Genomic DNA, 12,456 nt, shown 5'->3' with positions numbered 1-12,456 from the left:
TGCCTAAAATGTCAGCATACACTTAAATAGCAGCATGATGGACTTTTGACTGTTTATGAAGGACTGTACTTTTGTAATAATATAGGGGAAATCAGTGTGGAGGAAAGAGGATTTGGGGAGAGAGGAATGGAAATCCCAGAACCTATGGAATTGTATCACAAAATAATAAAATAAAATAAGTATAATATTGTTTAATAACAACAAGACACAGTTTTTTTAAAAAGAAATTGAAGATACTTCCAATATCCTTTCTTGAAAGATTATTATTTATATTTATTGGAAAGGCAGATTTACAGAGAGAAGGAGAAATAGAGAGAAAGATACTCCATCTGCTGGTTCATTCCCCAAATAGCCATGATCACCAGAGCTGAGCCAATCTGAAGCCAGGAGCCAGGAGCTTCACCCAGGTCTCCCATGCAAGTGCAGAGTTCCAAGTCTTTGGGCCATCCTCTACTCCTTCAGCAGACCACAAGCAAGGAGCTGGATGGATAGTGGAGCAACTGGGACATGAACCAGCACCCATATGTAACCCCAACGCTTGAAGGTGGAGAATTAACCAGTTGAGCCATTGTGCCAGGTCCCCTCCAATATACTTTTAGTACAGCTAACTACTGGAGACTTTGAAAAATGGCTCTATTTATATTCCTTCCACATCCCAGTTGTCCCATAAAAGAAAATGGCCCAAGACACAGATGGCTGCAATGTGTTCTGGAACTCTGTGGTAGCGATGGGTGTGGGGATGCATGGTCATCTGCAATACCTCAGTTTGCAATCACCATGAAAACTTTGCTGTGTTGCACAGGTGGTGGAGGAGACCAGACCCGGCAAGAATATCTGGTTGGGAGAAACCAGCTCTGCCTACGGGGGTGGAGCGCCCTTGTTGTCCAACACCTTTGCAGCTGGCTTTATGTGAGTGACACTGTGCTAAGCACGGGAACCAGACAGCAGTGGGATCCCCCAGAGCAGACTACTGATGGCATGTGCCCCTCAGCCCCGGAAGTCAGATGGGGCTAGAAAGTGTTGAAAGCTATATGGCATCTTCTACAGGTGTCCCACATGAGCCATTGTAAGAATGTACTGTTTGAGGGACTCCAATCCTCAATGATGGCTGATGTCTGTGCTAACATGCCCTTTCCCCAAAAAAGAAGATAGCTAGTGCTTTTTGGTTTAGTTTTCAGGGTTTGTTTTCCATTCTCGCAAGGCTTAGAGTGCATGGCAGGAGGTCACAGTATAAGGACTATCGGTGAATCAAAAGATTTACCTCCGGATGATGAAAAGATTGATTCACCTGTGTTCAAAGCACATACTTGATGACTTAGGTTCAGTAACTGTTAGGACTCTGAATCTATAGTTCTACATCGTCACATGGAAAATTTGATTCTCCTTCCTCTCCTATCCTTGCACTTACAAACTTCAACTAAAGCACAAACCCTGTATGGTGCTGGGAGCAGGAGGAACAGAATGGAAGGGTGATGTTTGCTTTGCCATTAACAGTTATGGATGCATGGTAGTGTCAGTCTGGAAGGAGGTGGTTAGTAGGTTAGGTGTGGTTATGCTTATTTCACAATGGTAATGATTGCAACTTTCCCCAGCCCTTACCCAGCATTCCAGAGTGAGGAATGTCTGTCCTTGGAGAAGGTGTCTTACCCTCAAGGAACTCCTCTGGGGGATCAGCAGTGTCCTAGACTTTGTTGTCAGGTTGCAAATGGGGAGGACTTAAAGACAAGGATTCTGTACCTGCTTGCACTCACCATGCCCTTGACTGGCTTCTCTATAATTAAGACTGATTTTCTTGCTTTCCGTTAATCCCTCTCTCAGAGATGAAAAACCCCAGGTATTGTGTGATTGGAATGGAAGGATTTTTGTCGGCTCTTGCCCTGTCGCAGGTGGCTGGATAAACTGGGTGTGTCAGCCCGCATGGGCATGGACGTGGTGATGCGGCAAGTGCTCTTTGGAGCTGGAAACTACCACCTGGTGGACAGGAACTTTGAACCTCTGCCCGTGAGTGGCTGTTTATTTCCTCTTTCCGTGATGAACTTCAGGGGTGGGGGTGGGGGAGTGGCTGGTGTTAGTCCCCTGGGATAGTCCACTCAGTGAGGAGCCACTATGCCAGGGGACAAGTTGGAAAAAATCCTGGAAATGATCTCTTCCAACATTGTTGTGCCTCAAGAGAAGCAATTAAGAGGAGTTAGAAATATCATTTTAAATGTGGGCCATTTAGGGTCTGGTGTGCATTCATTTTTTTTTTTTTTTTAGGAAAAGGATGATTTGAAATGTTATGATTCATTCATTAAGATAATAAACTTGGTTTAACGGATGTTTTGCAAAATAAATCAGATTGTGGGGCTTCAAAACTTTGTGCATGAAATCATCATTAGTGCAACTCAGTCAGGCGGTATTGTGCACTGATCTGTTTTAAGATAATTGATTACTTTGCTAATAATCTTCAAGATATTTATGAATAATGTCTCACTTTCACTCTACTGCCAACTGCATTTGGTGCTAAATCAGGAAATACAACCTTTGTATCAAAAAATCTGTCGGAAAGATATATTCGTATACAAATTGGGATAATATAGATGTAGCTGGAAGAAGAAGGATCTTGGTTATTATTTTATAAAATTGCATTTAAGAATAATTCATAGGAGAATTGTTTGAAACATAATATTGACTCAGTGTTTTGCATCTTCTTTATTGTCTAAAACATTGTTAAGTGTCTGTTTATTCAAATCAGAACCCAGACAATGCACATACATCCCATCTGGTTGATGTGTTTGTTCAATTTTAAATTGCCCTCCTTCTGCTTATGTCCCTTGCAACTTATTAATTTAGGAAAGTAATTTCTTCTTTAGTGTTTCCAATATCGTTACATTTGCTAAATGTATTCTTGTGCAATTACTTGGCGTGGCCTTCTCTCCCTCTGTTTCCTATAAACTGAAGGTTATACTTAGAAGCTTGAACATCAAGGTTTTTGTTTCATTTTTACAAGAGTTCTTCCTAGGCAATGCCAGCTGGCATCAGGAAGCACATGTCTGGTGGTCTCTCCTTCTGACATCACTTTGTTACAGAGGCTGGAGGGAAATTATCCTCTAGATAGAAGTTTTATTTCAAAAATTGGTCTTTGTGAGTACATGTGTTTTAAGGTTCCACTCTAAGCTTAGTTTTAATTCTTGAATGAAAGTCAACTAAGAATATTTAAATTCCCTGAGCAATGAGTTTCATTTTGTAAAGATTTATTTATTTTTATTAGAAAGTCAGATTTACAGAGAGGAGAGACAGAGAGAAAGATCTTCCATCTGCTGATTCACTCTCCAAGAGGTTGCAATGGCTGGAACTGAGCCAATCTAAAACCAGGAGCCAGGAGCCTCTTCTGGGTCTCCCACATAGGTGCAGACTTTTAAGGCTTTAGCCAACCTCAATTGCTTTCCCAGGCCACAGGCAGGGAGCTGGAAGGCAAGTGGAGCAGCCATGAAATGAACTGGCACCATATAAGATTCCAATGCATGCGAGAAGAGGATTTTAGTCATTAGGCTACTGCACCAGACCCCGAATTACATTCTGCTCATGGCAATGGTTCTCTGAATTACAAAAACATGGCTTCCAGTGATAAAAGCAACAAGCACCAATTGCCTTCAGATCCTTGGTAGTTACATGTACCAAAAGCTAAATTAATTAGATTATAATTTAAAAAGTGAATCCTATTTAGATACCCGTCCATACGTTACCAGTCACATTCATTGTAGCAAAACTATTGGCTCACCACTGGTCTTTTTAAATAAGCTAAGATCCAAAGATAAATTTTAAATAAAGGTAAATTTTTGTCCCTCTCTTTTGACCAGGATTACTGGCTTTCTCTTCTGTATAAGAAGCTGGTGGGCTCCACTGTGTTCACAGCACGTGTGAAAGGGCCAGACAGAAGCAAGCTTCGAGTTTACCTTCACTGCACAAATGTCAAGCAGTAAGTAGGCGACATAACCTTCCAGGTCAAACAATCTTAAGTGAGACAGCTGCAGCTTCGTACTGGAGCACTGTGCCGCTCAATGCTGTGCGTCCAATGTGTGTCATGGTTCTTTCTGTTTCCTTTTTAAAAAAATTATTAGTGATATGGTGCCAGACTTTAATACTTCTTTTTTTGCTTAAATATAGGTATTTGTAGTCCAAAAGGATAAGAATAGTACAAATAAAAAGGTAGCTATTTAAATATAAATAATTAATTCATTAAACTGGGAATGAATATAAAGACTCTAAAGTAATTTGAATTACTGATTAACTCTGAGTATATGGGTACTTCCAAAAGTTCATGGAAAGTATCTTTTTTAAAATTTCATTTTCTATGAACTTGTCGTCTGCCTTTGTGCCTTACACATTTAACAAAGAGAAAAAGGAGCAGGGAAGAACAATAACAATCTCATTTTCCAAAGCTGCAGCGTTTGAGTTGAGAGGTCATGGAGACTTCTGCAGCTCCTTCCTCTGACTGTCCATAGGGAAAAATATTCCTAAATCCCAGAGATGTGCTCGTCTTCTGTTAGAATGATGCAAAATATAAATTCTAGCTTTGAAAGTCACCTGCTTTTTCTATGAGACCCCACAAGGAAGCAGAAGGAGAATGGTTTGGATGCATCTGGAAAGTGTCAGTAGATTTTACCTTTCTTGTTTGTTTCAGTCTTTTTCGTAAGTCCAGGGACTATTTACATGGTTTGCCATTTGAATTCACATGAATCCACACAAATCACGTTTCACTTATATTTGGAAATAGGGTAGAGCTGATCTGTGAGCCACTCAGCCTTGCCAAGCAGGCAACACCTCGGTCAATGGGAGTGGGAAGTGGATGATGATGATGATGATGATGATGATGATAGTAGTTAGTAGTACACTCGGGCCATGGGAGGGCTCTCATGTAAACACTGGAGGAGGATACTAACAAGGCCATTGTCTTTAGGGAGCCTCCTGGCAAGTATTGTGATGTTTGCAATACAACTCTAAATGGCCTCAATCAGACAAGGATTTTTCCTGAGTTAACCTGTTTTCTTTTAGCCCAAGGTATAAGGAGGGAGATCTGACCCTATATGCATTAAACCTCCACAACGTCACCAAGCGCTTGCAGTTACCGTCTCATTTTTTCAACAAGCAAGTGGATAAATACCTGCTAAAGCCAGCAGGCTCTGGTGGATTACTCTCCAAGTGAGTGATGCTTCTTCATTTCAGATCTTCTATTTATTATAGAGTTTTAGTAGGGAATAAAGAACAAAAATCAGTTATTTTGAGCTTTTTAAAACTTTTTAAATTATTATTATATTTTATAATACAGTTCCATAGGTCTTGGGATTTCAAGTCTCCCCCAACCCCTCACTGAGTTCTCCTATATTATTACTATAGTATAGTTTTTCATACCAAGTTTTAACAGTTATTAATGTTCAAGAAATATATGTATAAAAACATACTTAGGTATAATTGTGATTAAGGGATTTGTGTTGATGTTAGTCTTGGTATAAAATGCTCTAACATTTGAGCTGAATGTAATTCTCCTATAGCATTAAATTTTTATTAGTTAGAATAAAGGGGGAATGACTATAAATATACTCCTAGGTGGATTATTTGAGGTTGATTCAAATGTATTTTGGTTTTAAAAACAACAACTAAAGAAATATTATAAAAGTCCTCATTCAGCAGAGAGCTAAAGAGTGGCCGGGGCTTGGGGAGTGAGACAAACACTGTAAGGGTCCTGTCCAGTGTGTGTCGGAGGAAGCGCCTGATTACCATCCTCACATCGCTGGAGTATGATAAATGAAGAGTCTGCCAAATCCTCACTGTCTCCTCTTTGCAAATACTGAGCGATAATGTTCTCAGGGTCCATTAGCATGGGAATCTGAGATGACAACACAGTAAGCACATTTGCTCCACAGGCCTGGCCTCTGAGCTGTTAACACTGGGCGCCACTCCTAAACTCCCCTCTTCTCTGCTTTATTTCACTGTAACATAACCATAGGAAAAGGAAGTTTCTCAAACTTCCCAGGTACCTTGCCATACCAGCCTTTGTAGACACTGTTGCTGGGTTGTATGTTTTTAATAAACATTATGGTGTACTTCACCATTTTCCTTTTTTCCCCTTGTAAATAATGCATCTTTGGGCAACAAATACTGTTCTCTTAGCTTTTTGTTTTTTAAGATTTTGTTAATTTGCAAAGAGGAGGAAAGACAGAGACAGAGAGGAAGATCTTTCGTCCAATGGTTCACTCCTCAAGTGACCACAACGGCTGGTGCTGTGCCAATCCGAAGCCAGGAGCCAGAAGCCAGGAGCTCTTCTGGGTCTCCTATGCGGGTGCAGGATCCCAAGGCTTTGGGCTGTCCTCCACTGTCTTCCCAGGCCACAAGCAGGAAACTGGATGGGAAGTGGAGCTGCCGGGATTAGAACCAGTGCCCATATGGGATCCCAGCAAGTTCAAGGCAAGGACTTTAGCCACTAGGCCACCACGCCAGGCCTTCTCTTAGCTTCTTAACCTTGTGTTTTTTTTTTTAAGATTTATTTATTTTTATTACAAAGTCAGATATACAGAGACGAGGAGGTAGAAAGGAAGATCTTCCGTCCGATGATTCACTCCCCAAGTGAGCGCAACGGCCGGTACTGCGCCAATCCAAAGCCAGGAACCAGGAACCTCTTCTGGGTCTCCCACGTGGGTGCAGGGTCCCAAGGCTTTGGGCCATCCTCGACTGCTTTCCCAGGCCACAAGCAGGGAGCTGGATGGGAAGTGGAGCTGCCAGGATTAGAACTGGCACCCATATGGAATCCTGGCACGTTTAAGGTGAGGACTTTAGCCGCTAGGCCATGCTGCCAGGCCCCTTAACCTTTTTGAAATGAGTGATTTTTAGTATATTTGTATCTAACTGTTGATAAGGAAGCTGCTTTTCTGGCTACACAGTTGCAAGTTCCTTGACTGTAATGGTCACTTGAGTTTGCAACCACTAGGCTGGAGTAATAGAGTCTCTCATTTTCTGCAGCAAAACCTTCATATTTGAGTGGCATTTGGATGGTCTTCTCTCTAGCCTAAATATGCTTGAAGATGCCTCTTTCTGCTGTGTTTTATCTCTCATTTTATACTTCATAATTGGAATATTAATTTGATTATGGAAAAGCTTTACTCTTTTGAATTATCTTTGGTAACCACATATTGTTTATTTTCATCTCTTTAAATTTTGTGGGAAATGGGGTTGGGCATTTGGTCTAGAGTTTAGTATGCCAGTTGGAATACCCACATCACATATCAGTGTCTAGCCTCAAGTCCTGGCTAGCTCCCAATTCCAGCTTCCTGCCAAGGCCTGCTCTGGGAGGCAGCAGATGAAGGCTCAAGTGATGGGGGCCCTGCCACCCAGGGGGAGACCTGGATTGAATTCCTGGCTTCCTGCTTCCTCATGGCCCAGCCCCAGCCATTGTGTTACTTGGGGGAGTGAACCAGACAGACTTCTTTTCTCTTTTGTTGTCTCTCAAAGAAAAAGTTTTTACTACAAATACATATATGTGTATGTATCAGCCTATAAAATTACAATGAATACATAGTCTGTACACTTGCTTATATTAATAAAGACTGCACAAAATAATTAGCATGCCTTCAGCTTGTACTCAGTATGCTGAGAGCAATTTTTAGATTTATAGCTGATTAAATCATGTAAGTTATAGTGTAGTAGCCTGCTGTGTTCCTCATCTCACCCACCATGATTTACAAGGATCATATCTCCTAAGATTGCAAATATATTCTCCAAAAGTATATGTGGGACATTTAAGTGTATTCTTGCAAGGTTCTAAGTTTCACATGGTACAAACTGTTCCTACTGTCATTTCTAGATGTTCTTAAGACCTATTTTTGCTTGTGGTTTCCAAATGATGGCCATGGCATTTCCTCTCCTTCCCCATCTAGAAATTGGTGTGATAAAAGAGCTGACATATGTGGTTCTGAGTATAATAACAATGCAGGCCTGTTAGCTTCTGGGTGTGGTATTTTTGTGTCTTATGTTACGGAACCCAAAAGCTGAGCAGCTAACCAAGGCTAAAGGAAACCAGTTTCTCTGCTTCCTGATATGTAGTGAGGACCAGCTGTAAGAGATCTTTAAGGATGAAAGGCATATAATAATGCTGCACAGACACAAAATACCATATATTAGAAGATTAGGTCAATAAACTAATACACTTACATTATGAAATCCTGTGCTACCATTAAAATGATGTAGTGAGTATGCTTAATAGTGTGAGGAATGGTGAAGCTGTTTTCAGGGATAAAGAATAAGATTTTAAGAAAATATATTGGGGGCAGTACTGTGGTAGGGCAGGTTAAGCCACTGTTTGCAGTCCCAACATCACATATGGGCACTTGTTTAAGTTCTAGCTGCTCCACTTCTGATCCAGCTTTCCCTGCTAATGTGCCTGGGAAAACGGTGGAAGATGGCCAGAACACGTGGGCACCCATTGCCCACATGGGAGACCTTCAGTTCTCAGATACTGGCTTTTGCCTGGCCCAACCCTGGCCACTGTGGCCATGTGGGCAGATGAACCAACAGATGAAGATTTCTTTCTCTCCCTCTGTCACTCCACCTTCAAATAAATAAATTAGGTCTTTTCAAAATATATGTGTAGCACACCTATTTTGTTTAAGTAAAAAATTGTGTATAGGCACAGAAAAGAGATGAAGGAATGGATATACATCAAAATACTAAAAATTGTCACTTAACAGGTTATGCTTCTTAAATTTATCTGAACAATGATGATGATGACAGACAATATTTGTATAGTGCTTGTTGTGGACAAGTGTTCTGCTGATATTATACAAATGTCATATATCACACACTTAGCCCTGATACTAAGCATCCATGTTTTCAGCAATAAAAAATGTAAACCTTTTTAAAAACCATTTGAGAAAAACATAAAGATATAAGTATTATTTAGAATTATGGAAATAACTGTCAGTGGGATGAAAGCTTTTCTCCATGAACTCTTGCCCATATTGGATTTACTGTCATTAGCTTGCATTGATTTGGCTGAAATGATAATAAATACATGTAAGGAATCACACTTAGTAGTGGGCATTTGACCTAGTGGTTAGGATGCCTGCTCCTCACATCCGAGATCCATTCCAGATTCCAGCATCCTGTCAGAGTAGACCCTGGGTGGCAGCAAGGAAGACTTAGACAATTGATCCCACCAGACATCTGAGGACCAGCTCCCAGGTCGCGACCAGTGCAGGCCTGGCTGTTGCAAGCGTTTGGGGAATGAACTGGTGGATGATCACTCTCTCTGTCTCCATCTCTCTCACCCTCTGTCTCTCAAATTTACAAATATATATATAAAGAAATGGTAACATTATCTTACATTTTCTTTTCCCTTTTGAATTTGTGTTCCAATTGTTGAATATGCAGGAAACAAATTTTTCTGTGGTTTTGCAAAACAAAATTATATTTATCTCACACCATCAATATGCATTCTACCAAAATATCTTAATAACTTAACATACCTCCTATGGGAGAGATTTATGGGTGTTTCTACAGATGAAAAAAAAAACCCCACTGACTGCCATTTTGTGTTAGATTAATGTCCACAAAAATTCATGTGACATTCTACATATATCTTATTTGCTTCACACTTTATTTGATTTATTGGAAAAGCAGAGTTACCAAGAGAGAGGAGAGATCTTCCATGTGCTGGTTCACTCCCCAAATGGCTGCAACAGCTAGGGTTAGGCAAGGCTTGAACCAGGAGCTAGGAGCTTCACCAGGGATCCAAGGACTGCGAGTCGGTCTCTGCTGCTTACCCAGGTTCATTAACAGAAAGCTGGATCAGAAATGGAACAGCTAAGATTTGAATAGGCACCAGCACTGCAGGTGTGGCTTAACTGTTATGTTACGCCAGAATTCCAACTTTATAAAATTTTTTTTATTATGTGTCAATAAAATGACCACAGCTCCAGAAATTAGCCTATGCTTCTGCTTTTTAATCCTGCCATCCTGGCACCTTTGATGGGTGACTTGTGTTTTTTTCCCTGAAAAGGCTGGGACTATGTCAGGTGCTGTGGGGCACGTGGTTTCTGTTCCAATCACTGCATGCTATGAGTATAGTTTAAAGATTACATAAGTCCCATATGTATCTGGCATGGTGTTGAAATACTAGTTACATCATATAGGCCACACAAAGAAAAGTATGATTCTAAAATTAATTTCTGGACTTTTGTAGGGAGTCACAGGGCTCACAGGTTTTGGCTAACTTGCTCCTGTCTTTCCTCTTTGCAGATCCATCCAACTCAATGGACAAACTCTGAAGATGGTGGATGACCAAACCTTCCCAACTTTGATAGAAAAACCTCTGCGCCCAGGAAGTTCACTGGGCTTGCCACCTTTCTCATATGGGTTTTTTGTGATAAGAAATGCCAAGGTTGCCGCTTGCATCTGATGATGAAAGGCATACATCAACCTTAAGACTGAATGTGGTCAAATGCATCGATAAAAGCAAGCAAAACTCAAGCTAGAGGAAGATGAGCAGAGGGATTACAAACCAACCCGAGGGAGCTTCTGGGTCCTTGGGACACTCTTAGTGCTAGATTTAGGCTCCCTAAATCTAGAACACTCTCTAAGTAGAACACTGCTGCTAATAACACTCAGCACTTTGCATGTGCTATTTTTATTTGAGGTTATAAAAAATATACAAGTGCACCCAATACAGCCAGGAGGCAAGTAAGTAAAGGGATTTCTTATTAGTTTAAAAAAAAGATTAGGTGTTTTTCATTTAAAAAAAAAAATTCACTGGAAGATGTCAGATTCTTCACTTCATGTGACGTATTTATGGTGTCCCACAGGATAAAGTTTAGAGTCATTATCTTGAAACTATCAATCTGTCCCTAAACAGAGAGCCAGGCACAGCTACTGCTCCTCTGCTCTGTCCTGCCTGTGTCAGCAGTAGTCATGAGACAGCACAGATGATGAGGTGTGATGGTTTGAAACGAAGTTAAAATATGACTGCTGATAAGATTGATCTATCAGAGGGAGAAATTTAGAGAGAACATCCAATACACAAGAGCCATCTATCACCTTTCTTCCACTTTTAGTTCTTGTCTCAGTTGGGAAGTACTGGCTGCAAGTAACAGAAAGCCGTGGTTCATTGGATTAAGTCAGAAGGAAGCTTATCATCTTGTGTCCAAGTAAGGAGAGCCCAGCAGCTAGGTGGCCCCAAGCACAAGGTCCTTTCCCTCTTGGTGCTCTGCTCTGTTTGGTGTTGGCTTAATTCCCAAGCTGGCAGCAGGCTGGCTGTGTAGCTGTCTCACAGACCCATTCAGGCATGACAGCAACCCAGGGCAGAAGCTGAACAGCTATTTCTGTGTCTCCTTCAACTTAAAGTCATTTTTAGATTCTCCCGGCAGATGTCTCCTCACATCCTGCTGGTCATCATGAGTAGATTATGCGGCCATTTCCGCAATCACTGTGCAAACAGCAGTGAGATTCCCATAATTTTCCCCACGTCATTCTCCTGGGGAGAAGAGTGGGTGCCAGAGAGACAATACTGAACATGAGATTCCTGTGCTTTCCGGCAGTGACAGAATGTATTGTATTCGCCTGCAGCGCAATCCTTTTTCAGGATTAATAATATTTATATTTAGGCCACCTATGAATATTGTATCAATGGAATTTATGTACACTTATAAAGCTAGACTTTAAACATTGGAGGTTTCAATCTTAAGTTTTATATGCATTTGTTATATTTTCACATTTTAAATAAAATGATGTTAATGCCCTTAATGCTAAATGATTATTCTTAAACTTTGTGAGATAAGATGAGACAAGGCAGACAGACAGGGCTCCCATCTGCTGATGTATTCCCACTGTGCCCACTCTAGTCCCCACACTTGTGCCTAACCCCTGGAGCTAGAGACCCACGTGGGCACCTGAGTCAGCACTGCTCTCTAGAGGTCACACCAGCAGGTGGCTGGAGTCAGTAGTGGCCCTTGAACCCAGGCACTCCAGGATAGCGCATGGCACCCTAACCAGCCTCCTAACCATGGGGCCAAAAGCCTGTCCCTGATTCCTTTCAGAAAAGTGGAAACTACAGGAAGCCTTGTCTTCCTATGCCACTTTGTATCTCCTTTACTTGTGTGTTCAGCTGCCCCAAGACTTCAAGGTTTGAGCTGGAGGAAGAGTATCTATTTCCTACCTCCTCTGTCAAGTCCATCAATGTGCTGTCAAGTCTGTTTTCCTTTTACTGTCCCTTCCACCACTTCCTAAATTCAAGATTTAATGTCACAAGTTATTACAATAATCACTTACTATTTCACTCAACTTTGTGTAAAGTTCCTAACTGCCCCCCCACCCCCCTATTGCTTATAGTCTTTTAAGTTCCTCTATAACCCGGAAACCACCCATTTCTTTGATCTCGGCTCTTGTCACTCTCCCCATACACTGTGTTCTCCCACTCCACGTGGACCAGGG

The 12,456-nt window shown here is 41.2% G+C and overlaps 1 protein-coding gene across 1 annotated transcript in view; it reads left to right on the top strand.

Annotated features, from left to right (window-relative positions):
* Nucleotides 1-11,769, top strand: part of HPSE (heparanase) — a 34,412-nt gene extending 22,643 nt beyond the window's left edge. The window contains exons 10-14 of the mRNA XM_040967156.1: nucleotides 803-909; nucleotides 1,887-2,001; nucleotides 3,840-3,958; nucleotides 5,035-5,181; nucleotides 10,270-11,769. Of these exons, the coding sequence (XP_040823090.1) occupies nucleotides 803-909; nucleotides 1,887-2,001; nucleotides 3,840-3,958; nucleotides 5,035-5,181; nucleotides 10,270-10,429 (648 nt within the window). The 3' untranslated portion in view covers nucleotides 10,430-11,769. The remainder of the gene's footprint in view (nucleotides 1-802; nucleotides 910-1,886; nucleotides 2,002-3,839; nucleotides 3,959-5,034; nucleotides 5,182-10,269) is intronic.
* Nucleotides 11,770-12,456: the final 687 nt, after the last annotated feature.

The sequence above is a fragment of the Ochotona curzoniae genome, unplaced genomic scaffold, assembly GCF_017591425.1.
Source record: "Ochotona curzoniae isolate NIBS_2020 unplaced genomic scaffold, NIBS_Ocur_1.0 scaffold_4506, whole genome shotgun sequence".
Lineage (NCBI taxonomy): Eukaryota > Metazoa > Chordata > Mammalia > Lagomorpha > Ochotonidae > Ochotona > Ochotona curzoniae.
The sequence above is the reverse complement of the archived record's forward strand: the minus strand, read 5'-3'. Positions and strand labels throughout refer to the sequence as shown.